The 26,428-nt window shown below is 36.1% G+C and overlaps 1 protein-coding gene across 2 annotated transcripts; it reads left to right on the plus strand.

Moving 5' to 3' along the window:
* The first annotated feature begins 913 nt into the window (after nucleotides 1–913).
* Nucleotides 914–24,858, plus strand: LOC113581880 (uncharacterized). 2 transcript variants are annotated; one of them, XM_035531719.2, is made up of 7 exons: nucleotides 914–1,270; nucleotides 9,098–9,147; nucleotides 9,237–9,323; nucleotides 9,430–9,540; nucleotides 9,883–10,036; nucleotides 10,132–10,289; nucleotides 10,374–24,858. In XM_035531719.2, exons 1-7 carry the CDS (start codon nucleotides 1,219–1,221, stop codon nucleotides 24,108–24,110), a joined length of 14,349 nt encoding a protein of 4,782 aa, XP_035387612.2. In that variant the 5' UTR covers nucleotides 914–1,218; the 3' UTR covers nucleotides 24,111–24,858. The 2 variants fall into 2 exon arrangements, with proteins under 2 accessions (XP_035387612.2, XP_081580991.1); XM_081724865.1 differs by lacking the exon at nucleotides 914–1,270 and adding an exon at nucleotides 6,217–6,279.
* Nucleotides 24,859–26,428: the final 1,570 nt, after the last annotated feature.

The following is a 26,428-nucleotide window of genomic DNA, read 5'->3' on the forward strand; positions in this document are numbered from 1 at the left end:
AATAAATATAGAAATAAATCTATAGTTGTTTTTTTTTTGTTAGAGGAGTCATTTAAGGTTAAGAGCCTGCACACCTCTCCTCATGCAACCTGTAATAATAAGCCCTAAAATCTTTTGATCAGAGGCCAAACCTTTTACCAAATAACCTTAAAAATGAATATAATCAAGATATTGTCTATATAGTTTCTGATTTAGGGCCTTGATCCTTCACCAAATAATCATAATTAACATAATACTGTAAAAACTTTTAATGACTCAATATATAAAACTATATCTGCAATTCATAAAAATGCTGTTTGTTCTGAAATGGAACAAAGCAGTTGCTCTATCATTGCATCTTTGTAGCAGCAGAAATCTGGACTGAGGTTGACGTCATAGTCTACTCTTCTGTGAGATCACTTTTATTATTTCGCCTGAGTCCTAAATAATTTAGCTTTTGTGGCCATCTTATCCCATTCTCAAATTAAGTGAGCCAGACAGACTGACTTTATCTAAGTATTTTAACAAATTGCAATCACGAGCCTTTGAAATGCTATGTACATCCAGTACAGAGTCTGTTTCCTAGATCATAGTGTTCTTTCAAATTTGTTGTTTCCTTCACCAGATGGACAGCATCTTCCATTCTCCTTCTCTTGTCTAAGACATATGAAATGATGTATTGTGTGGTGTCACATTAAATTATGCATTCGATCTGGATACTTTGAAAAAAAAAAAGAGAATATTTTTCTTAAGTCCTAGACAAATCGGCTGGTAAACTGTCCTGAGTGTCCTTGCACTGGTTGGTCTAATCAATGAGGAGGGTGTAGTTGAAGGGGAAAGAGGGAGGGGCTGAAATGTAGCCGGACAGTAAAACCACCCCCCCTCCCCCCGCCATATAATCTGTTTTGCATGCTGCATGGGAGTCTGTGTTTACTTCACAGGAGAAGAGAGGACAGCATCATTCTGGAGTGTACTTCTAACCAGTGTGGATGCAGCACAGTATTGCTCTCTCTCTGCTTCACTCACTCATTCGCATCTACCAGAGACTGCCACTGCCTCTGTTCCTGCCCTCCCATTCTGCCGCCTCTGTCTGCCTTTCTCTGCATCTAACAGGGAAGAGGAGCCTGTGAGTTTGGCAGCTCTAGAGGGAGTAGACAGACGGTGCCTGAGCTGGAGCAGCAAATTTGCGGGCAGGACCTCGGTGGACACCCTTCAGAGGATCTCTAGCGGACAGCCACTATGTGTGACTGTTTTCATCTGGCATTCCCTAACTGGCATGGGCCAGCGACGGGTGGGCATCATTGCATTTTCTTTCTCATTCTCTCACTCTCTCTCTTTCTGCATCTCTCCCTGCTTCTCTCGCTTTCCGTATCTCTCTGTATTATTTGCATGCTACTACCCTATATGTCTGCCTGCTATTTTTATCCCTGATAACTCAGCACTCCTGCCTTGTAATATATCCTGTTTCTTAGGTGCTGCAGTGACTGTGTGTGTGCAAATGAAAATATGCTGCTGCACTTGCTACCAGCATCACTGAACAGCTCTGTTGATACTTACTCTGCAGTGCGGGGGGGTGATCTGGGTGTGTCTGCAGTAAAGTGGGTGTGGCTGTGTTGTGGGTGTGTACATAGTTATGCAGTTTTGTGATGGGAGGTAGCTGCAGTCTAGAGTGTGTCTGCAGCATCCGTAGGACATCTATAGTAAACTTATATTTGGAGAATACTTATTTATTACAACCTGAAGCAACAGCTGCAAAAAAGTTCTTGTAAAACTCTCATTTCAATATTTTCTATTAAAGTGCCAAAGCAAGCATATGTTCAAATGATGAAATATTTATATTGTGTTATAAGCCAACATATTTATTAGGTTTTATGTTGCATATAGTTGTGATTTTAGGTAAGTTAAAGGCTTCTTTCTTTAGTTTTCCATTATCAATTTGTGAAGAAATTGTATGTGCCGTATATGCCAATGGGGCAGGTTTTTCATATTACAAAGTAAACAATAGCATTCTTGTCAATGAGTAAGCAGGGTGTGTGTGCATAGCAAGTCTAAATAGGCAACCTAACCCAAGACATGCCCATCCCCCTGGGGATGGTTAAACAATAACTATACAGGTGTTGCCAAATCAAAGGACAGTCACTTTTCATAGCTGTGTTGCCTTCTTTTAAAATGTTTTTTGTGTGTGCAGCAAGGGAGCCTCCCAGAATAAAACAGATTTTTGATCCATTATCCCAGGATCATCACTGCAGAATATGATATTCAGATTCAGACAAGGGTTAACAGGCTAAAATATGATTCATATAGCACTTTAATTGGAATTATGCAAATTCTGAAATTCAGAAATAAGTTTTTAAAGAAATGGTTTTAGTACAAAACATATCCACAATATTTAATTTGCCTTCAAAGTGATTAGTCATCAGTCTAAAAGCATTTTTCTTCATCCCCTTACAACTACTCTTAGTGTAGAAAACTAGATGTTTATCAGCCTAGTTTTTGATGTTTGTCTGCTTGCACCCATTATGTTGTCATTATGTTGTCTTTAGCATAAACAAGTTTCTTTCAAGTTTCTAAACTTATTTGAGCAGTCAGGAACATTTTAGGGTCCTTTAGAACAAGACACTAATCAAATCATCTAAGTTATGCTGTGGTCTTTATAATGAAGTGCATATAGTATCCTTAACAAAACCCAGACAACTATATTTTTGCCATCTTTGAAATGATTTAGAATTGAATTTGAACTATTTAGAAGATTTAATTGCTTTTTTGTACATTATATCTAAAGGCACTTAAATGTATTTAACAATAATGTATCTCAGGTTGACAAGGAAATGTCATACAGCTCAGTTGCAAGGTCACTCAGCTTGTGAGGCATGACTAGCTGCCAGAAAAGGTGATGCGTTCATTTTCTAAATTTCACACTGAGGATGGGGATGAATGTAAAATTATCTGAATTAGTCAAGCAATAAGAAAACTTTCATTAGATATTCTAAGCTTTTTGAAACACAGTAACTTGTATGCTAAGATAGCCCAAATGGATCCTATATTTCAAACCTGAATTTAGACAAAGAAAAGGTGGAGGAGCAGAAAATGTGGCCTGCCAAAACATTGGTACATCAGCAGAAAAGCTCATATATTAGCCACTATTTATGTCTACTTAGTGCCCATTTAAAAGGTAGACTAAAAGTGACTCAATTTCTCGTATGGCCTTCCTGCCTATGAATAATGAATGATGCTGATTGTGCATTTGGGTACACTGAATGTACTGAAACTATGAACAGGATCAAATGCCTGGTGCTGATTTTTATAAGCTAAAAGTTCTTGCTTTGAATAACTTGCATTAAAATATTTTCTAAGGTGATCCAAACATTATCTCATCTTCATGGCTCTTTCCCATCCATTAAACCTCTCTTACCATCCAGTTCTAAGTCAAAGATAATATTCCTGGCATCTTTTATCTGAATCAGTTAATGTTTCTGATTAACTGGAAAAATGAGGTACCGCTGTCCCATATTATCACAACCTGAACAGAAAATACACTTTGAATTCTTTCCCCTCTACTGAAATCTAATTATATTTTTAATGTAAAAAGTCTCTGTGAAAGATACTAATGTGAGTTCTTATCAATACACAGAATCAATATCTCAGCTCTGCTGTTTTAAGTGTTTCTGCCACAGACTCCTCCCAGGTGGCCACAGAAGCAGGAAAACATGCTCTAATGCCTGTAATCTTAGTCTTGGGTGATCTGTTTGTTATGGTGACAGATTCCATAAACAGCAATAAATTATCATAGTATGATTCTAACCCCATTTATTATAATCTCTGCAAATTCTTAGAGGATATAAAAGTGATAGAAATAACATGTTACATCATCTGTGGATTTTTTCATAGATTTGACAATTCCGATTTTTTTTTCTCAAGTACTGTGTGGAATGCATTTTTCAACCAGGATCCAAACACAGCAGTAATAAAGCTTGTTGCTTATATAATGACCACATTCAAAGCTGTACTAAATATATATTCAAAACCAGTATAAACCCTGCAGATGGTATATGTTATAGGGCTATAGACTACAGGCAAGCATGAGAAGCTATTGCAACCAATTATATACTTCTGGGCTCAAATCCACAGTAAACATTTCTTGTGGAACTTGTGGCATCTGCTGCTGAGACAATCAGTGCTGCTTTGACTAATAGTGCATATCACTAAGAATGGCCACAACAAGCACAACAGCACAATGTCTAATAAGGATCTGTTTGCTTATCTTTTGGTATCATACATGCACCACAGTGTGAAATGAGAACTAAATATTCTTGCAAATTACAATGTTCAGTCTAACAAAATGTACATTTGGTTTCTATCAAACTAATGCAAAACATGCAAACTATTTTTTTTTATAATGAAAGTGCAGATTTTTACAATCTTATAGCTTCATTCAGGAATAGAAAACTTAAAACCTACCTATGTAATACTTGTAATGTGACTGGCTCTCAAATCTAGACTTTTTGTTGAATAAAGTCCTTAACTATTGCAGAAAATTCAAATATTTTTCTAGTATCATTTTTAAGTACAATGTATAATTAATTACAATTTACAACGTACCTGACAAACTGTCTTTATAGCGATGTATAATATTAATAAACTGTCTGCTAAAATGTCTGTTTATGGTGTGAAACATAATTCATGCAACGAGGGAAAAGCAAAGTGTACAGGAAGACTATAGTCAAAATTTATCTTGTTGGCTTTCTTAGTAGACAGCACAATAATACATTTGCACAGAGCATTAATCTTATGATGTAAGTGATGTTCATTAACTAATGTTTATTGGTAAAATGTGGGCTAGTAAGCATTGTCATAACTGGGTTATACTTACTATACTATACTATACTATACTATACTATACTATACTATAATTGTTCTGTATGCCTAAAATTAAAAGTGAATGCATATATTGATGATTAGTCCACTTGTATAAATACCTAGCATTTTTTACCAATCTTCTCCCTATGAAATTTGTAAGCAGCAAACTCAACACCTGATTGGCAGATTTCAGGGTTCAAAACCTGTTGTCCAAAACTAGTAAATATTTATGTAATTAGATATTTAGATATTTATATAATTTATATAAATGTATATGTTATATAATTGAATTTTATAATTATATAAAAAGAAAAAAATGTCTATCTAAATAAAACAATTGTTTTAGGCCAAAATATTGCCAGTTAACATTAGCAGCTATAAATAAAGCCCTTCAAAATATATCTTGACCAACATGTATTTCAGCTGATCAACTGTGCATCCACACAGACACATGCCCAAGAACACGCACGCAAAAAAAAAAAGGACTTTTATTTTGGAGTAATCGTGCATTCTTGTGCACGTTTTGGGACCTTTATATGTACCTTTGTTATACATCAAAATTCAACCCTCACTGAAGTAAATAACATATACTCAAGCTTGCACAAACAGAAAATTGATTGAAGATTCACAATTAAATCATGTCTTCCCATTATCATATTTAGAGAGATTTCACTACATAATAATATATCTAACATGGATATGGATAATACTTAGATAGTCTGAATAAAATACTCCCTTCAGTGTATAGGTCATACTCTTATCATCTTTAAACAGCACCCTGAAAGTAAATATTTGATTAGGGAGGAACTTTATTAAGAATTTACGAATGATGCAATTCTTAGATTACACAAAATTACAGGCAAGTGATTGCAGGAATTGCAAATGAAAAGCACTTATAATATGATTAGATGATGCGGGAAGAGACATGTGAACTAGTTTGGGGATGGGGATTGCTTGGTTTTGTATACCTCATTTACTGTATTCATGACTGCTTTTATAAAAAATGTCAGCATTCCTCCAAAAAACTAAAACAAATTGCAGAAGGTGATGAAGGTGCATTCAACCATGCAAAATAAACAACATGTGCATTCCTTAGACAAACAGGAAACATGCACACCAACAAATCATTTTCCCCCCTAAGTTATTTTAATGTCTGTATTTTCAATCATCAATTTGTGTATGTACACATGCAATGAAATGGACAACAGCGCATAACCAACTATTTAGACACATATTAAAAACTGGTTGTAGCTGAGAAGTATACTTGTTGTTGCCTGTGTTGCCTAACAAGTGTTCCCTGAAAGGGGTGGGGTACTGCAACTCCTCCTGTACTTAAATACAAGCCATTTCAAAGCAAGTATGTCTAATGAATTGGGTGCAGTCACACAGGACATACAGATACAGTACCTTTATATAGATAGCTCCAGATACTCAATAATTCAGGTAAGTTCAATCTATAGTTTTTGAGCTAAAATTGTGCAATTGTTTTGAGAACTGATGTTTTGTTTGGTGCAAAACCTGATGCATGAGTCGAATATGAGTTGAATGTATTCATCAAGGATCAGAAATGGGCATCACATTTTAAGAGAACATGCTGCTATCTTCACACAGTGGAATATTTAATTATCTTAACATTTCTCTGCCATAATTGAAAAACATCTGGAGTGAGTTGAAAGTAACAATACCTTTTCTGAGTTTAATTTGTTTCTTGCTAATATATCTGGACACCTGGATCATATACATGTATTGACACAAATGAATTCACACACTTGCACAAACACATACACACACACAGACACCACTTTGCACACAGACATCAGATGCAGTCATGAATTCACAGCTGCACACAGGTTCACGAAGCCATGCACCCAAAATTTATTCATAGATTTTCAGTAAAAGGTCTTAAATTCCGGTCATAGACGATAGACTTACCAGGATGTTTGTCCTTAGCTGCTTGTTCTTAGTGCTAAGTCACTGTTCAGAAATTTAATCAGTAAGCAAATACCCCTCTGCAGGGGAAATCAGTCATTAGACTAAACTGAAAGGCAGCAATAAACATGATGCTTATTGGACAAAGCACCGAGATATGACTGCATCAATTCAAATGTGTTTATGTCTACAATGAGGGCTAGTTTATCATACAGCACAAAAATGGCTGTTTACAGTTGATGATATCAATTAGCACAATTTGAGGTTTGTTACTATTGCTAGTGCATTTACATTCCTGAGACACAACTGGCACCCTTGATGTACTGCAGCAATGTATTAAAATACAAGGATGTGCAAGGCAGCACCAGTGTACATAAAATGTTTGTCTTGACAAGTTCAATCAATAGAATATAATGCATCTATGAAAGACTTCAATGAGGTTTGGGATAATGGCCTTTTGCAAGGTGAACTTCATGATCATGTGTATACAATGTCATAATGCAAAGAGTATCATCTTATTGGGAGACATGGTAAATGGCTAATGGTTAAAATGTGGTACATGTTTTGCCATACACAATTAGTCAGCTATGCCCTACTTGTTTAAAACTGGTGGACTGGTTATTATTGAGGTGGTGGACCATTCTCAATACAGTAACGACACTGACACCGTAGTGGGTGTTGCACTGGTATATCAGGCACAGTGGTGCTGTTGTAGATTTTGTTTTTGATAATTTGGAGTTAACACACATTGCTAACACATATTGTGTATTTTCTTAAAGGCATGCCTACAATGTGTTTCTATTACAAACATTTTTAGTAAAGTGGGTGGTGAGAACACATGCATTTCCACAATCAAATGAAATGTGGATTTCCAAATTAAATCAAATGTTCCACAGTACATGCCTTTACTCAACAAGCTGAAGCACGCTACAATAATTACTCTACAGCAATAAAGCAATTCATCTTCATGACTTGCCTTCAGATTCTCTTGGGTATTGTGTGTGTGCATATGTGCAATGTCTATATCTAATGGTCAGAAAATGAGGATGCCATGCATACAATTAACAGTGGTCTTATGCGAAACATAAGTTGGTATACTGTAGAAATAATAATGCTAAAGCCCCTGTCTGCTCATTTAGATTATTATCTTTTAACTATTGTCTATAGCTTTTGTGAGTAATTTGCAGAAAAGGAATAGTGTTTTCTGTTAAGGGATTTTTATTTATTTTTGCCAGCTGTTTTATTCTGTTGGACTTGATTTCGGCAGGATTCATTTTTGCATACATTACATCAGGTTTGTCAAAGTACCAAAAAGTTATCAAAATGTTTACATCACCTACCTGCTGCGGTTTAAAAAATTATCTGCTTGGATCACATTGTTTTATAGAGATTTGCTAAAAGACCTTGTGAAATCACTGTACCATCTAAAAGCAGGTTCTCACATAAAATATCTGCTTTCCTGCAAATAACTGAGCCTGTTTATGAGTGAGTGAACCATAGGTATATTAGCTACCATTTTGGATACAGTGTTTTGTCACTTACAAGTTTTATATGGGTCTACTTTCCTGTGGGAGAGGATCTTGTTCAGAGTCAGATATCTCATATGTACACTGGTCCTGCTTGATGTCATTCACCAATACCTCTATTGCTGGATTGTTTATCGTGCCTAGGAGATACTCCTGTCCATTATGCAATTTGACTAACCATTACGCAATCTGACACACCCTCACGGTCTGCACAGGTAGCATCTTGCAGATTTTGGAGCATTTAAATACTTATAAATTGTATCAATACATTTTTTAAAGTTCTTAAATATAAATATTATATAATTTTACAATAATCTTTACTATTACAATGTATATCTACTGTTAAAACAGTTTTTAACCATGTCACTGCAAGTTGACAGGTTTCCAGTACAACTAGTCCATCAAGTCTCTTTTGATTCTATAGTTGGTTTCCTCCATACAAGTTGGCCTCTACTTGGTCTGAGCCCTAGAGATCAATAGTGTACTTCACATTACAGATTGAATTGAAAGGCATAGACTACCTGGATCCTTAGAGAATATTTTCCAGGAAAGAGTTTCCAATTTCTAATATTTCCTTAATATTTGTTTTGTCAATGCTGTGGTTTGAACTAATATTTAACATGGAATATAGTATTAAAGAGTAACTTATAACAACATATGAAGTGTGGGTTTTTAAAAAGTATTTATTTATTTTTGTATTTTATAAAAAATAAGGAATTTCTTGTTTCTTGTTACTGCTGCTGTTACCACAATGTCTGATATTCCCAATAATCTATGTATTATGCTGCATTTTTAATTTGATACAGGTCCTGGACGTAGGCTAAGGGGACCAGAGCAGGACACAGAGGATGATTCAGTGAGTGTTTCCACAAAGAGACTGCAGAAAAATATCACTGTTCCTAAGTTTTTGCTAATGTAATATGTATTATGAATTTCTGTCATTAGGTGTTTGAAGAGCCTGAGATTTTAGAGCGGGAAAGACCGCGCCCTCAAGGCTCCTCACCTATCGAGGAATTCCCAGCTGAAAAACAAGTAACTGCCATATCTGCAACAGCTTCAGTTAGGTCAAAATCTTGGTTGATCAGTCTGAAGTATTTTAAACATGTTTTTGTCCCATATCCATTTCTCCTTGTTTCAGGTAGAAGAGGACATATATGACACACAACACAAGAGTGGCAGCAACAAAAAAAGCCGAAGAGTTGGTTTTGGATCACTGTTTGACAAGCGTGCTACTGTCAAAATGAGTGAGGTCTGACATATTGAAATAGTCATTGTCATTTGTTTTGACTTTAGATTTAAATTTACAATATACATTTTTAGAATACATTTTCCAAATCAACTGCCATGTCTTGAATCATTTTAAAACATATGAATTTTAGGTAAACACAAAAGAACTGTGCACACAAATGAATTTCAGAAAGGATGTTGTTTATTGTTTCACTTAAAGTAATGGTTTATAAAATGATCATTGCAGCTACTCTTCAACTTTCTGTAAAAACTCACTATTTCTTATTTTACTAAAACTACTTTGAAATAAATGTTACAAGTATTCCATTCACAGATATCAGTAACTCACCATCTATGGTTTTAGGACATACAGATTGGAGAGTCTGGTATGATTTTGAAAACAGTGAAAGAAGTATGTGCGGAGGGTCTAGTATTGACTGGTGGAGGAAAAGAGGGGATCTTCATCAAAGAAGTGAAACCAGATTCACCTGCTTCAAAGCACCTGAGTATGAAAGAGGGTATGGATGAAACAACACAACAATGGCATTTAATTATTGATTATAATTTTAATTTAAACATTGTGGAGTTTTCATCTTTATTTATATCCTTTCAGGTGATCAGATACTTAGTGCTACAGTATACTTTGATAATGTGTCGTGTGAAGATGCGCTGCAAATTCTTGATCATGCTCATCCATATAAAATGGAGTTTTGTCTCAGACGCAAAGTGGAATCAACTATGCCAGAAGATGCTGAAATTATACACCCAGAGGTTGTAACTACACTGTTCTTCCTTCTCATAAATATTTTCATATTTTAATATGTAAACCACTTAAGATCCCCTTTATACTTCTAGGGTAATAAGGAGGGCTCACCAGAGATGAGAATTCAGAGAAAGATGAAGAAACAGCAGGACCGCATATCATGGCCGAAATTCCCTTCTTTTGGCAAGGGACGCAGAGCCCAATTCAAGAGATCTCATAGTACATCAGAAGCAGAGGAACATAGGAAATTAGAAATGAGCCCACCAACAAGTGATACAGAATCCCCACTCAAATCACCATTGAAATTCCCTGATGGAAAAGACAAGGAAAAGAAACAAAAAATGCATTTAAATGTCACGATGAAAGGCTACAGGAGCAAGTCTGTTGAGGAACCTCAGAGAAAAGAGGAATTGATAACAGAGAACTTGGCAGCTTGGGAAAATCAACAAGTTGATATAGTAGAAGAAAAGTATCCTGAAGAAGCTACAGCAAAATTGGTAGACATTGCACATGTTGTGGATGATGCTGAGAATGAGGTGTCTTCCAAGATCAAGCAAGACCATGCATTCCCAAGTTTGTCAGAAACAGAACTGAAACATAAGGTTCATTTCATTAGTTTGGGGAATACATTAAAGACTACAGATATTTCAATTACTTTTGCAGAGGGTTCTGCAGATATTGTGACCTTGGAGGAAGGAAAGATAGAGAGATCTGAAATGAAAGTTAACATTCGTCAGAAAGAGAAAACTGATACTGGAACAGGTAGCCAATCAGGTGAAAACAGAATTTCAGATATATCTGCTTCTGACCATGTTGTAGGAAGTCCTGTTGTAATATTGCAGCCAGAATCAGAACGATTTCAACTTGACAATGATATAAACACACAGGAGGTCAACAAGGACAGTTCAGACAAAGAATTAGTATCCATAAATAAAGAAATTAACATACCAAAATTAGACAATTCTTTAGAATTGTCCAGTGTAGGAGAACTGGAAAAATCACTGAAGACATGTGATGAAAAGCAGTTGAAGGAAAGAAACATATTTGAAAATGAGAGTTATGGGATTCGAATCAGAGGTCCATTGGCCGACATGGCCACAACAAAGCCTCACTTTTCTAGTACAGTAGATGGGTTTCAGTTTTTGCTACCTGAATCTTCTGGGAACAAACAAGAGAGCACTATCATTGACATACAGGAATCAAGTTTTGCCATACCTGATATTTCTCAAGCAAAATTTAAAACAGACAGTGCAATTTCTGCTGTGGAAATGAAGGATTTGGAAATAAGAACATCTAAGCTGCCAACAGAGACAAATATTGACCACTTACTAGCAGATGTAGATAGAAGACTAGAATCAAAGTTTAAATTGCCAAATGTGGATCTCTCAAAATTAGCAACACAAGACCCCATAAAAATGACAAAAATAGAGCAAATTAAGACATATCTCCCAAACCGAGAAGACATTGAGATTCCTGGTATAGAATCTAAAGAATCAAAACTCTGTCTTCAGACTCCTGTATTTAAGGTACCAAAAATAGAGAAGGTTCCAAATATTACTAAGGAGGAGAAAATCCGGGCTCAGCAAACAGGTGAAGAGTTCAATGTTCAGGACGTTAAAGAGGCTGTCTCCAAATTTCCAGCTTTTAAATTGCCTGAAGGGGATGTTACAGGAGTGCTTGTGCAAAGGGAAGTCACAATTATGGAAATGAAGGGAGAAAAGACTAGCATAACCCCTAGAGGATCTCCTTGTAAAATATCAGTGACAAGTGCAGACAGTAGCACTACAATATATAAAAGCCAAATAGGTAAAGATAAGTCATCAGCTTCTGATATTGCAGATAAGGACATGGGGATCAAAATACCAAATGTTGAGCTACATTATAATGTTGAACAAAGTTCAATAGCTGTTAAAAAAACAGATTACACAAAGCCAAACATTCAAGATCCAAAAACAAAAATAGATAGGATGCTGATCACAGGTGATGAGAAAATTGGAGAGGTTACATTCAAACTTCCAAAGCGAGAAGACATTGAAATACCAGGGATGGAAGCCATAAAGAAATCAAATACACAAAAGACAAAAATGAAAGTAGACAAAGATGCAGAGAATGCTGCACAAACTGATAAAATGAGCAAAAAACCCAAGACTAAGAAATATGTGGACCAGATAGAACAAGAAAAAAAATCAAAGAAAACAAAAGTATCCATGCAAAGTTTTGGGATCACCAAACCTGACATTCGTTTCCCAGATATTGGAACTGATTTACCAAAAAAGTATATTCATAAAAATGATACTGGAGAAAAAAAGATGAAGAAATTTGAAGTGGATGTACCTCAAACTGATACCAAACTAAAAGATGTTTCTCTTGCTGAAGCCACAAACCTGAAACAAAATACAATGGAGACTACAAGCTCAAGGTCAGATAGAAAATTTGGAAAAAAGGAGGCTGAAATACCCATACATGAAAAGTCTATAATGGGAAAAGGTCTTCCAGAAAAGAAAGGTCCACAGTCTGTTAACATGGATGAGAAAATTCAGAATATTGAAATTGGAGGACAGGGCAGCAAGTTCAAACTACCAAAATTTGAGATCAGTTTTCCAGAAGTCAAAGTACCAAAAATGCATTTTAGTCCATCCAAAAAGGATACTGAGTTTGCTATAGCAGAGGGAAACATAGATATGCCAGCAGCATATTCACCTGATGTTGAAATTCCTGATGCAAAGACAAAAATAAAAGAAGACACACGAGAAGTAGATTCTAAAGGCCATGAAGTGAAAACAAAGCACTCAAGCTTTTCATTTCCTAAATTTGGATTTTCTAAATCTGACACTAAAATCACAGAAGCAGATGTGCATCTTCGAAACACTGAAGGGTTTTTACCAGAAGGAAATGCAGACATGGAAGTAATGAATGCAGAGATTACACTTTCAATAGGTGATACAAGCCAAGAAAATGAAACAAAATTTGGCTCTCCAACAAAGTTTAAACTTCCCTCAATTTCATTCCCAAAATTTGGAGCTAAAGCTCCAAAGGCAGCAGAAGACATATCCGACATAGATGCACAAAGTAAAGGTCCTGAAATAAGTCTATCACAAGCAGAAGTAACAGTGTCAGATGAGCCCTTATCAGTTTACATAAAAGGGCCTGATGTAGACAAAAAAATCGGAAAATCTCTCAAGCCTGATACAAAAGTTCAGGACATCCAAACTGAAGGGCAAGAGAGCAAATTCAAATTGCCAAAATTTGAGATAAGTCTTCCAGATGTAGGAGGATTAAAAACAGACTTAAGTGCAGGCAAGACAGAGACTGACATTTCTGCACCAGAGGGAAAGAGAGAAGTGCATGCATCTGATGTTGAAGTTCCAGATTTAAAAACTAAAATGAAATCAAATATATCAAAAGTAGATTCTAAAGGACAAGAAGCAGAAATAAAGAAACCTGTCTTTTCATTTCCAAGGTTTGGCTTTTCTAAATCAGAAACTAAGTCCCCTGAGACTGATTTGAGTCCTGCACAAGTTGATGTTTCTTTACCAGGAGAAAATGTAAAATTGCAAGGGACAACTACAGATATTACATTTTCAATGGTTGATACTGAAGAAGAAGATAAAATGAACTTTGGCTCTCCAACAAAGTTTAAACTTCCCTCAATTTCCCTCCCAAAATTTGCAGCTAAAGCTACTAAAGACACAGTAGACATTTCTGCTGTGGATGACCAAATTAAAGAAAATGAAATTAAAGGACCTGAGCTAAAAGTGTCAGTTGAGCCACTGTCTGTTCATATAAAAGGGCCTGAGACAGACACCAATGAAAAATCTGTCAACATTGAGATGAAAGCCCAGGACATCCAAAATGAAGGACAAAAGAGCAAGTTCAAATTGCCAAAATTTGGAACAAGTTTTCCAGAATTAAAAGGACCAAAAATAGACTTACATGTAGAAAAAACAGACACTGATATTTCTTTATCAGTGGGAAAGGGAGACATACATGTACATAATGTTCAGGTATCAGATGTAAAAACCGAAGTGCTAGTAGATTTACCAGACTCAAAGGGTCATGAAGTAAAAATGGATAAACCAGGGTTTTCATTTCCAAAATTTGGCTTTTCTAAATCAGAAACTAAAGCTCCTGAAGGTGATGTGAGTCTTCCACAGGTCGGTGTGTCTTTACCAGGAGAACATGTCAAAATGGAAGAACCAAATACAGAGATCACACTTTTTATGGGTGACACTGTACAAGAAGATGAAACAAAGTTTGACTCTCCAAAGTTTAAATTTCCATCAATTTCCTTTCCAAAATTTGGAGCTAAGTCTCCAAAAAAAGCAATAGATATATCTACTGTTGATGTACAAAGGAAAGATCTTGAAATAAGTCTACCACAAAGAGAGGTAGTAGTGTCAAGTGAGCCCTTATCAGTGGATACAAAACCACCTGGGGTAGACAATGAGGAGAAATCTCTCATTGTCAAAATAAAAGCTGAGGACATGAAAACTGAGGGGCAAGAGAGAAAGTTCAAATTACCAAAATCTGGGATAAGCCTTCCAGAAGTAAAAGGACCAAAAATAGACTTACAGGAGGTGAAGACAGAGATGGGCATTTCCCTACCAGAGGGAAAGGGAGAAGTGCATGCACTTGATGTTGAAATGCCAGATGTAAAAACTGAAGTGAAACTAGATTTACCAATAGTAGATTCGAAAGGTCTTAAAGTAGAAATGAAGAAACCAGGTTTTTCATTGCCCAAGATGGGATATTCTAAATCAGAAAAAAAGGAATCTGAAACAGATGTGACTCTCCCACAAGTTCATGTACCTTCACCAGGAGAAAATGTAAAAATTGAAGGACCAAATGCAGACATTAAAATTGCAATGGGTGATACTGGAGAAGAAGAAAAAAATAAATTTGGCTCTTCAACAAAGTTTAAACTTCCTACAATTTCCCTCCCAAAATTTGGATCTAAAGCTACAAAGGAGGCAGTAGACATTTCTGCTGTGGATGTGAAAATGAAAGGTCCTGAAATTCATCTACCACAAGCAGAGGTAGGAGTGCCAGTTGATCCAATAGCAGTTGAAATAAAGGAGCCTGACAAAGACAATCAGGGTAAATCTCTCAGTGTTGACATGAAAGCTCAAGACGTCCAAATTGAAGGAGAAGAGAGCAAATTCAAATTGCCAAAATTTGGGATAAGCTTTCCAGAAGTAAAAGGACCAAAAATAGACTTACATGGAAGAAAAACAGAGACTGACATTTCTCTTCCAGAAGGAAAGGGAGAAATACATGGTTCTTATGCTGAAGCATCAGATGTAAATACCAAAGTGAAAACAGATTTGATAGAAGTAGATTTGAAGAGCCTTGAAATATTCTCACATGCAAGCAAAACAGAGAGTGGCATTTCTTTACCATATGGAAAGGAAAAAAGGAATACTCCTGATGTTGAAGTGCCTGATGTAAAAACTGAAGTAAAAGTAGATTTACCAAAAGTAGATTCAAAAGGTCTTAAAGTAGAAATGAAGAAACCAGGTTTTTCATTGCCCAGGATTGGATTTTCTAAATCAGAAACAAAGGAATCTGAAACTGATGCGAGTCTCATAGAGGTACATGTATCTTTACCAGGAGAAAATGTAAACATAGAAGGACCAAATGCAGACATTAATGTCGCAATGGGTGATACTAGAGAACAAGATAAAATGAAGGTTGTTGGAGAGCCAAAATTTAAGCTTACATCAATTTCCCTCCAGAAATTTGGATCTAAAGATACAAAAGAGGCAGTAGACAGTTCTGTTGTGGATGGTCAAATTAGAGGACCTGAAATAAGCCTTCCAATAACAGAGGTTAAAGTGTCAGCTGAGTGCGTATCTCCTGATGTAAAAGTGCCTGAGACAAAGAAAGATGAAAAATCTGTCAATACTGAGATGAAAGGCCAGGACATCCCAATTGAAGGGCATGAGAGCATGTTCAAATTGCCAAAGTTTGGAATAAGCCTTCCAGAATTAAAAGGACCAAAAATGCACTTACATGCAGAAAAAATAGACACTGATGTTTCTCTTCCAGAGGGAAAGAGAGAAGTACATGCAGCTAATGTTCAAGTACCGGATGTTAAAACTGAAGTGCAAGTAGATTTGCCAAAAGTAGATTCAAAGGGTCTTGAAGTAAAAATGGATAAACTGGGTTTTTCATTTCCCAGGTTTGGCTTTTCTAAATCAGAAACTAAGGCTCCTGAAGGTGATGTGAGTCTTCCACAGGTTGATGTGTCTTTACCAGTAGAAAATGTCAGAATGGAAGAACCACATACAGAAATTAAACTTTCAATGGGTGATACTGGACAAGAAATTGAAACAAAGTTTGGTTCTCCAAAGTTTAAACTTCCATCAATTTCCCTCCCAAAATTTGGAGCAAAGACTACAAAGAAAGGAACAGACATATCTGCTGTGGATGTACAAATGAAAGGTCCTGAAATAAGTCTGCCACAAACAGAGGCATTAGTGTCAAGTCAGCCCTTATCATTGGATATAAAAGCACCTGAGGTAGACAAAGAGGAGAAATCTCTCAATGTTGATATAAAAGATGAGGACATAAAAACTGAGTGGCAAGAGAGCAAATTCAAACTGCCAAAATTTGGGATAAGCCTTCCAGAAGTAAAAGGCCCAAAAACAGACTTACGGGCTGTGAAGACAGAGATTGACATTGTTCTACTAGAGGGAAAGGGTGAAGTGCATGCACTTGATGTTGAAGTGCCAGATGTAAAAACTGAAGTGAAACTAGATTTACCAAATGTAGATTCAAAAGGTCTTAAATTAGAAATGAAGAAACCAGGTTTTTCATTGCCCAAGTTTGGATTTTCTAAATCAGAAACAAAGGAATCTGAAGGCAATGTGAGTCTCCCACAGGTTGCTGTATCTTTACCAGGAGAAAATGTAAAAATAGAAGAAAAAAATTCAGACATTAAGCTTGCAGTGGGCAATACCAGAGAAGATGATAAAATTAAGTTAGGGTCTTCAACAAAGTTTAAACTTCCCTCAATTTCCTTCCCAAAATTTGAATCTAAAGCTACAAAGGATTCAGTTGACATTTCTGCTGTAGATGTGAAAATTAAAGGTCCTGAAATAAGTCTACAACAAGCAGAGGTAAGAATGCCAGCTGATCCAATAGCAGTTGAAATAAAAGAGCCTGACAAAGACAATCAGGGTAAATCTCTCAGTGTTGACATGAAAGTTCAAGACATCCAAATTGAAGGACAAGAGAGCAAATTCAAATTGCCAAAATTTGGGATAAGCCTTCCAGAAGAAAGAGGACCAAAAATAGACTTCCATGAAAGGAAAACAGAGACTGACATTTCTGTACTAGAAGGAAAGGGAGGAGTGTATGCACTTGATGTTGAAGTGCCAGATGTAAAAACTGAAGTCACACTAGATTTACCAAAAGGAGATTCAAAAGGTCTTGAAGTAAAAATGAAGGAACCAGGTTTTTCATTTGCCAAGTTTGGCTTTTACCCTTCTGAAGTAAAAGAACCAAAAATACATTCACAGTCAGGCAAGAATGAGACTGACAGTTCTCTCCCAGAGGGCAAAGGAGAAGTGCATACATCTGATGTTGAAATGCCAGATGTAAAAAGGAAGGAAGTGAAAGGAAACTTACCGGAAGTGGATTCTAAAGGTCTTGAAGTAAAAATAAAGAAACCTGTTTTTTCATTTCCTAAGTTTGGCTTTTCTAAATCAGAAACTAATGCCCCCAAAGCTGACATGAATCTTCCAAATGTTGATGCGCCTTTACAAGGAGAAAATATAAAAATTGAAGAAACACATACAGACATTACAATTCCAATGGTCGATTCTGGAAAAGAAATAGAGATACAAGTGTCAACCAAGCCCTTGTCCACTGATATAAAAGGGCCTGAGATAAACAAAGATGGTAAATCTCTCGATGTTGAGATGAAAGCTCAGGACATACAAATTGAAGAGCAAGAGAGGAAGTTCAAATTGCCAAAATTTGGAATAAGTATTCCAGATGTAAAAAGACCAAAAACTGATTTACATGCAAGCAAGACAGTGACTGACATTTCTCTACCAGAAGGAAAGGGAGAAGTGAAAACACCTGGTGTTGAAATAGCAGGTGTAAAAACTAAAATGAAAGTGGATTTACCAGAAGCAGATTCTAAGGATATTGAAATAAAAATGAAGAAACCTGTTTTTTCATTTCCCAAGTTTGGCTTTTCTAAATCAGAAACTAATGCCCCCAAAGCTGACGTGAATCTTCCAAATGTTGATGCGCCTTTACAAGGAGAAAATATAAAAATTGAAGAAACACATACAGACATTACAATTCCAATGGTCGATTCTGGAAAAGAAGATAAAATTAAGTTTGGCTCTCCAACAAAGATTAAACTCCCCTCAATTTCTCTCCCAAAATTTGGAGGTAAAGCTACAAAGGAGGCAGTAGACATTTCTGCCGTGGATGAACAAATGAAACAAACTGAAATAGGTTTTCCTGAAATAGAGATACAAGTGTCAGCCAAGCCCCTGTCCACTGATATAAAAGGGCCTGAGATAAACAAAGATGGTAAATCTCTTGATGTTGAGATGAAAGCTCAGGACATACAAATTGAAGAGCAAGAGAAGAAGTTCAAATTGCCAAAATTTGGAATAAGTATTCCAGATGTAAAAAGACCAAAAACTGATTTACATGCAAGCAAGACAGTGACTGACATTTCTCTACCAGAAGGAAAGGGAGAAGTGAAAACACCTGGTGTTGAAATAGCAGGTGTAAAAACTAAAATGAAAGTGGATTTACCAGAAGCAGATTCTAAGGATATTGAAATAAAAATGAAGAAACCTGTTTTTTCATTTCCCAAGTTTGGCTTTTCTAAATCAGAAACTAATGCCCCCAAAGCTGACGTGAATCTTCCAAATGTTGATGCACCTTTACAAGGAGAAAATATAAAAATTGAAGAAACACATACAGACATTACAATTCCAATGGTCGATTCTGGAAAAGAAGATAAAATTAAGTTTGGCTCTCCAACAAAGATTAAACTCCCATCAATTTCTCTCCCAAAATTTGGAGGTAAAGCTACAAAGGAGGCAGTAGACATTTCTGCCGTGGATGAACAAATGAAACAAACTGAAATAGGTTTTCCTGAAATAGAGATACAAGTGTCAACCAAGCCCCTGTCCACTGATATACAAGGGCCTGAGATAAACAAAGATGGTAAATCTCTCGATGTTGAGATGAAAGCTCAGGACATACAAATTGAAGAGCAAGAGAAGAAGTTCAAATTGCCAAAATTTGGAATAAGTATTCCAGATGTAAAAAGACCAAAAACTAATTTACATGCAAGCAAGACAGTGACTGACATTTCTCTACCAGAAGGAAAGGGAGAAGTGAAAACACCTGGTGTTGAAATAGCAAGTGTAAAAACTAAAATGAAAGTGGATTTACCAGAAGCAGATTCTAAGGATATTGAAATAAAAATGAAGAAACCTGGTTTTTCATTTCCCAAGTTTGGCTTTTCTAAATCAGAATCTAAGGCCCCTGAAGCTGATGTTAATCTCCCACAAGTTGATATATCTTTACGAGGAGATAATCTAAAAATGGAAGGACCGAACGCAGAGGTTACACTTTCAACAGGTGATACTAATCAAGAATATGAAAATAAGTTTGGTTCTCCAACAAAGTTTAAACAATCCACAATTTCCCTACCAAAATTTGGATCTAAAGCTACAAAGGAGGCAGTAGAAATTTCTGCTATGGATGTGCAAATTAACGATCCTGTAATAAGTCTACCACAAGCTGAGGTAAGAGTGGCAGCTGAACCAGTAGCAGTTGACATAAAGGGGCCTGAAATAGACAAACAGGGGAAATCCCTCAATGCTGATATGAAAGCTCAAGACCTCCAAATTGAAGGACAAGAGAGCAGAATTAAATTTAAATTTGGGATAAGCATTCCAGAAGAAAGAGTGCCAAAAATAGACTTACATGGAAGCAAAACAGAGACTGATATTTCTCTACAAGAAGGAAAAGGAGAAATACATGGACCTAATGCTGAAGTACCAGATGTAAAACCCAAAGTGAAATTAGATTTGCCTGAAGTAGATTCGAAGGGTCTTGAAGTAAAAATAAAGAAACCAGGTTTTTCTTTTCCAAAGTTTGTTTTTTCTAAATCAGAAACTAAATTAGAATCAAAGGTCCATGAAGGGGATGCGATTATCCCACATGGTGATGTGTCTTTACCAGGAGAAAATGTCAAAATGGAAGGAAAAAATACAGACATTACACATTCAATGGATGGTACTGAGCAAATAGATGAAACAAAGTTTGGCTCTCCAACAAAGTTTAAACTGCCCTCAATTTCTCTCCCAAAATTTGGAGTTAAAACTCCAAAGGAGGCAGTAGACATCTCTGCTATGGATGTCCAAATAAAAAGTTCTGAAATACATCTACCACAAGCAGAGGTAAAAGTTTCAGCTCAGACCCTAACAGATACTATAAGATATATACCTGAGGTACCCAGAGAGGGAAAACATCTCAATGTTGATATAAAAGCTCAGGATATAAAAACTGAGGGGCAAGAAAGCAAGTTCAAATTGCCAAATTTTGGAATAAGCCTTCCACAAGTAAAAGGTCAGAAAATAGATTTACATGCAAGCAAGACAGAGACTGCCATTTCTGCACCAGAGGTAAAGAGAGAAGAGCATGCACTTGATGTTGAACTGCCAGATGTAAAAACTGAAGTGAAATTAGATTTACCAAAAGTAGATTCAAAAGGTTTTGGAGTAGAAATGAAGAAACCAGGTTTTTCGTTACCCAAATTTGGCTTTTCAAAATCAGAAACTACAGCCACCGAAGAGAATCTCACACAGGCTGATATAGCTTTACTAGGAGAAAATGTACAAATGGAAGGACCAAACACAGAGATTACACTTTCAACAGGTGATACTGGACAAGAAGATGAAAATAGGTTTGGCTCTCCAAAGTTTTACCTTCCTTCAATTTCCCTCCCAAAATTTGGAGGTAAGTCTTCAAAGCCAACACAAGATTGTTCTGCTGTGGATGGTCAAAGTAAAGGACCTGAAATCAGTCTTACAGAAGGAGGCATAAAAGGGGCAACTGAACCTGAGATAGATATAGAGGGGAGATGTGTCAACATTGAAATGAAAGCTCAGGACATCAAAATTGAAGGGCAAGAGAGCAAGTTCAAATTGCCAAAATTTGACATAAGCCTTCCAGAATTAAAAGGACCAAAAATAACTTTACATGCAGGCAAAACAGAGACTGATATTTCTCTGCCAGATGGAAAGGGAGAAATGCATGCTCATGATGTTGAAGTATCAGATATAAAAAGCAACGTGAAAGTAGAAGTAGACTCAAAGGGCCTTGAAATAAAAATGAAGAAACCTGGTTTTTCTTTTCCAAAGTTCTTCTCTAAAACAGAAACTAAGGTCCCAGAAGCTGATAGTGATGTGTCTTTACCAGCAGAAAATACAAAAATCAGAGGACCAAATGCTGATATTAAAATTTCAATTGATGATACTAGAGAAGGAGATGAAACAAAGATTGGCTCTCCAGCAAAATTTAAACTTCCCTCAATTTCCCTCCCAACATTTGGATCTAAAGCTACAAAGGATGCAGTAGACATTTCTGCTGTGGATGTGCAAATGAAAGGTCCTGAAATTCATCTACCACAAGCAGAGGTAGGAGTGCCAGTTGATCCAATAGCAGTTGGAATAAAAGGGCCTAACACAGACAAACAAGGGAAACCTCTCAATGTTGATATTCAAGACACCCAAACTGAAGGACAAGAGAGCAAATTCAAATTGCCACAATTTGGGATAAGTCTTCCAGAAGTGAAAGGACCAAAAATAATCTTATGTGCAGGCAAGACTAAGACTGACATTTCTCTGCCAGAGGGAGAGGGAGAAGGACATGCATCTGATGTTGAAATGCCATTTGTAAAAACTGATGTGAAGGTAAACTTACCCGAAGTAGATTCTAAAGATCTTGAAGTAAAAATTAAGAGATCAGGTTTTTCAGTTACTAGGTTTGGTTTATCTAAAACAGAAACTAAGGCCCCTGAACCAGGTCCAAGGCTTCTACATGTTGATCCTTTATCAGGACAAAATATTCAAATGGAAGAAACAGACATTACCCTTTCAATGAGTGACACGGCACAAAAAGGTGAAACAAAGTTTGACTCTCCAAAGTTTAAACTTCCTCCAATTTCTCTCCCAAAATTTAGAACTAAAGCTTCAAAAGCCGCATTAGACAGCTCTGCTGTGGATGTAGAAGTTGAGAGACCTGAAATATCTCTACCAGAAGAGTTAAAGGTTTCAGCCAAATTGCTATCAGTTGACCTAAAAGGGCCTGGTGTAGATAAAGATGGAAAATCTTGCAGTGAAATTGATATAACAGATATAAATACTGGAATAAATGCCAGAAGTGATCATATTAAACAGCAGGATTCCAAAACAGAAGCTGAAATTATAGACAAAGTTCAACAACCTCCAGAAGCAACTATTAAACATGAACAAGGAGACAAAGGCTCACCAAGTAGATTCAAAGATCCCACTATCAAAATGCCAATGATTAGTATTTCAAAAACACAATTTCAGGGTGAACAGGCTAATGCAGCCACAAGTGGTAATGCTCCAGAACCCAAACATAAAGAAAACACACAAGAAAAGACCTCCAAATTTACTATGACCAAATTTTCAGATGTTCTGAGGGGCTTTGATGTTGAATTCAGTGTGCTCAATTTAGATGAAATTGAACAAGTAAAGAAAGAAACAACACCCACAAAACAGGAATATGTAACTGGAGTTAAAGGTGAGGAATCAACAGAAGGTATAACAACAAATAAGGGAGGTGCTCAGGAAAAATCTAAGCTTAAGTTTAGATTTCCCAAACTGCGATTCAGTCAGCCTTCAGATGAAGGTCATAAGATGGTGAATTCAGAAGCTATTCTTGAAAACAGTGAAAAGCAATCTGAGTCCCAGCCAGACCACAAAGTAGACGATGAGGAAAAACAAACAAAACCTGAAAAGAGTGGGTGGTTTAGATTACCCAAATTGTCCTCTCCAACCAATACAGCAAACATCAATGAGAAGGAAGACTCTCAGTCATGCAGAAAAAGTAAGCCAGTGAGTGACATGAGTCCAGTGAGTAACATGAATACAAAAGAGGCTGAGAAGAGTTCCACAGGAGAGGTTGAAGAGGACACTATCAGTCCAACATTGTCACTTAGGTCATCTGAAGCTTTTGCTGATATAAGTGCACAAACAACTGAACAGGTTGGCCTTTCACTGGCTTCCCCTACAAAAATCAAAGTAAAATATTTTGAGCCTACAATTGAGGTGAGTGACATGCATGGTGATGTTATTACTTCAACAACCAGGACTGAGCTAATTTCATTGGAGCCCCACCAGCCAGAGAAAGTAAACATTCCATTCTCTGCTGACAGTTCCTCTTCTTCATCAAAATCACTGAAGCAGATTTCAGGAGAAGTTCACATTATTATGTCAAATGTACAAACAGTACCAGACACACAACATGCTACAATTCTCACTTATATAGATTCACAGGTTATTCAATCCTTACCTCCAGAAGAAATTACAATAAAATCTGACTCAGTGTTATCAGTTGAGACAGCCAGAGTTTTAAAGGAGGAACACACATTTGTAGAGGAGCATGTTGAAGAAATGTTTGGCAATGACAATGAGAAAGTACGCATGACATCAAGAATGCAGGTTTTTGAGGGAGTTGCTGCAGAGCCTTTCACTGATGACACAGCTTCCTCTGTTCAAAAACTGAAAGATATTGTACATACTGAGAAAATGTGATTTTTTTGAGGCTGCAGATTCAAATGAAACAATCATAATGAGTTCTGAAACATCTTTAAGGCATGCAGATTCCTCTACAGATGAAAATGAGGGGAAACAAGATTATGTAACATTAGTTAAATGAATCTTTAGCAGAACTTGATTCATGGCTGTTATCAAATTAGATGAATAGATATTATGCTTCTGGATGTATTTATATATTGTGTATAACTGGGTGCCCATTATACAAGAAAGGGCCAGGTAATATATCAAAACAAAATAGGGTTAGATAATAAAGCTGAATTGTAAATGTGATTTAACAATGAAATCAAGAAAAATAGATAATCCAAATAAATACTACTACTGTTTAACTTTGAGAAGGGATTTTTTTCTTTGTGGAAATTGTTTACTTGGCTTTCTCTGTAATACACAGGTAAATATAAGATAGACTGCATCAGATTTAGAAATGTTCATAGAAAAATCATATAAAACTGTTGTGACTACTGAAGATTATTAACCACATATTTTTATTTGAAAATGTTGCTTGTTTTGAACAGAGATGTCAAAAAGTATATAGAAATTGCTTATATAAATTTGCATTCATGTAAAAAGAACAAAAATGACAAAATATGTATATTTTGTTCAGTTAAATTAATGTTCTGTGATGTTACATTGTCTTATTGCACAATATAGGAAAATATATTTGCTCTTCTAATTAAACGCTGTATTCACACATAAATATATGCCAAATAAATCTTTTAAAATGGTTCCATAATTCTCAAACAATTATTTATAATATTTGCACATTACAATATTCACATATTACAATATTTGTTTACAGCAAATTCTTTACAATGTTCTAATCCTTTTTGGCAAATTCACCCAACATTGATCACGAATTATCATTGCAAATGTACATCAGATCTAAGGCACTTTTTGACCAGACTATTTGAGTGGAGCTGATCAGCAGAAAATTCTTCTCCTTGCTCAAAGCATTCTGGAATCACTCTGCTCCAACTTTTCTTGTTCCCAATCCTCAATTACACAACAAATCCTTTGTGGTAATGAAACCTCACTGTACTTGAGTTCACCATTATAAGTTTTAGTTAGACACTAGTATTTTTGCTTTTTTTTAATCATTTTCAATGGCTCTGTGAAAATACCTAGAAAACTCCCTACTTATAAAAATGTAAGATGCAATTTCATTATGCGTTGATGTCTCATACTGCACTGAAGCACTACTGGAGTTATCTTGGACTGTGAGAAACACCAGTGGTCCAACTTTATTTCTTTGCAAAGCTGATGAAAGATTTCTGTCCAAAACCATTCTGTTACTCAAGGGTCGCATTGGCACATGTCCTGTATGGATTTTGTTGATTTTCTGTCTCCAGCCACTCTTGAGGTCTATACTCCCTATACATATACTGTTCTATACATTGTCCTCACCTGGGCCTTGTTTATTCCTCATTAGCCTGTGTATTTAAACCTCTTGTTATCAAGTCTGTAAAGTGTTTGTTGTTGTTTATTGAGTTGCTGAGCTGTGTCAGATTTGTCTCTCTGTTTACACTAGTACATGATTTTCCATTGTCCTTTTCTGTGCTTGCTTTCTATCAATATGTCCAGAATTCGCATTTATATATAAAGAACATTACAGGGAGTAACTGAAGTGTACTGTAGTAAAATATGTAGAGGTAATCAAAATTGCATTGAAGGACACAAAGTTTCCAGAGAAACAAAATTATTCTGTGTGTTATTCTGTGATGATGCGAGGCAGGATCTAAATATATAAGGCCTGGTCAAACAATTTTACAGTTTAAGTTTTGATTTAAGCAATCCCTTAAAAACTGCTTAGTGTTGCATAAAGTAACTTAATTTAGAGTTCCCTTAGGACACTTTAAGGCTAGTAAAACCTCCCCTTAAGATAAAACTCAGGCTGAAGATTGTGGTTCCTAGATATTCCTAAATTCAAGACTGTTTACTCAATACACACTAAATATAAATAAAGCTGCAGACTCTGGAATAACTGAAGAGAATAGCAGGTCCTGCCTTTAATCTGAGCTCAATGAGACTTTGTCCAGAAAATGTCTAACAGTCTCAGGTAGGCATAACTTTTATACATTTTCTTCAAGGACATTTACATAACCTTTTTTTTTTTTTCATAATACTTTTCCAGGTTTCAACCATCATGTTCAAACCATATATAATTCAATGTATGTAAACTGATATTTGATACTTACACCAACTGGTTCTTAGTACCATTATGTTCAACCTAAACTACTTCTATTTTTTTTTTAAAGCCGAATGCCCATATTTATTTCATCTGGTGCTGGGCCGAAATG

This window comes from Electrophorus electricus, chromosome 12 (assembly GCF_041902795.1).
Source record: "Electrophorus electricus isolate QZ-2024a chromosome 12, ASM4190279v1, whole genome shotgun sequence".
Classification (NCBI taxonomy): Eukaryota; Metazoa; Chordata; class Actinopteri; order Gymnotiformes; family Gymnotidae; genus Electrophorus; species Electrophorus electricus.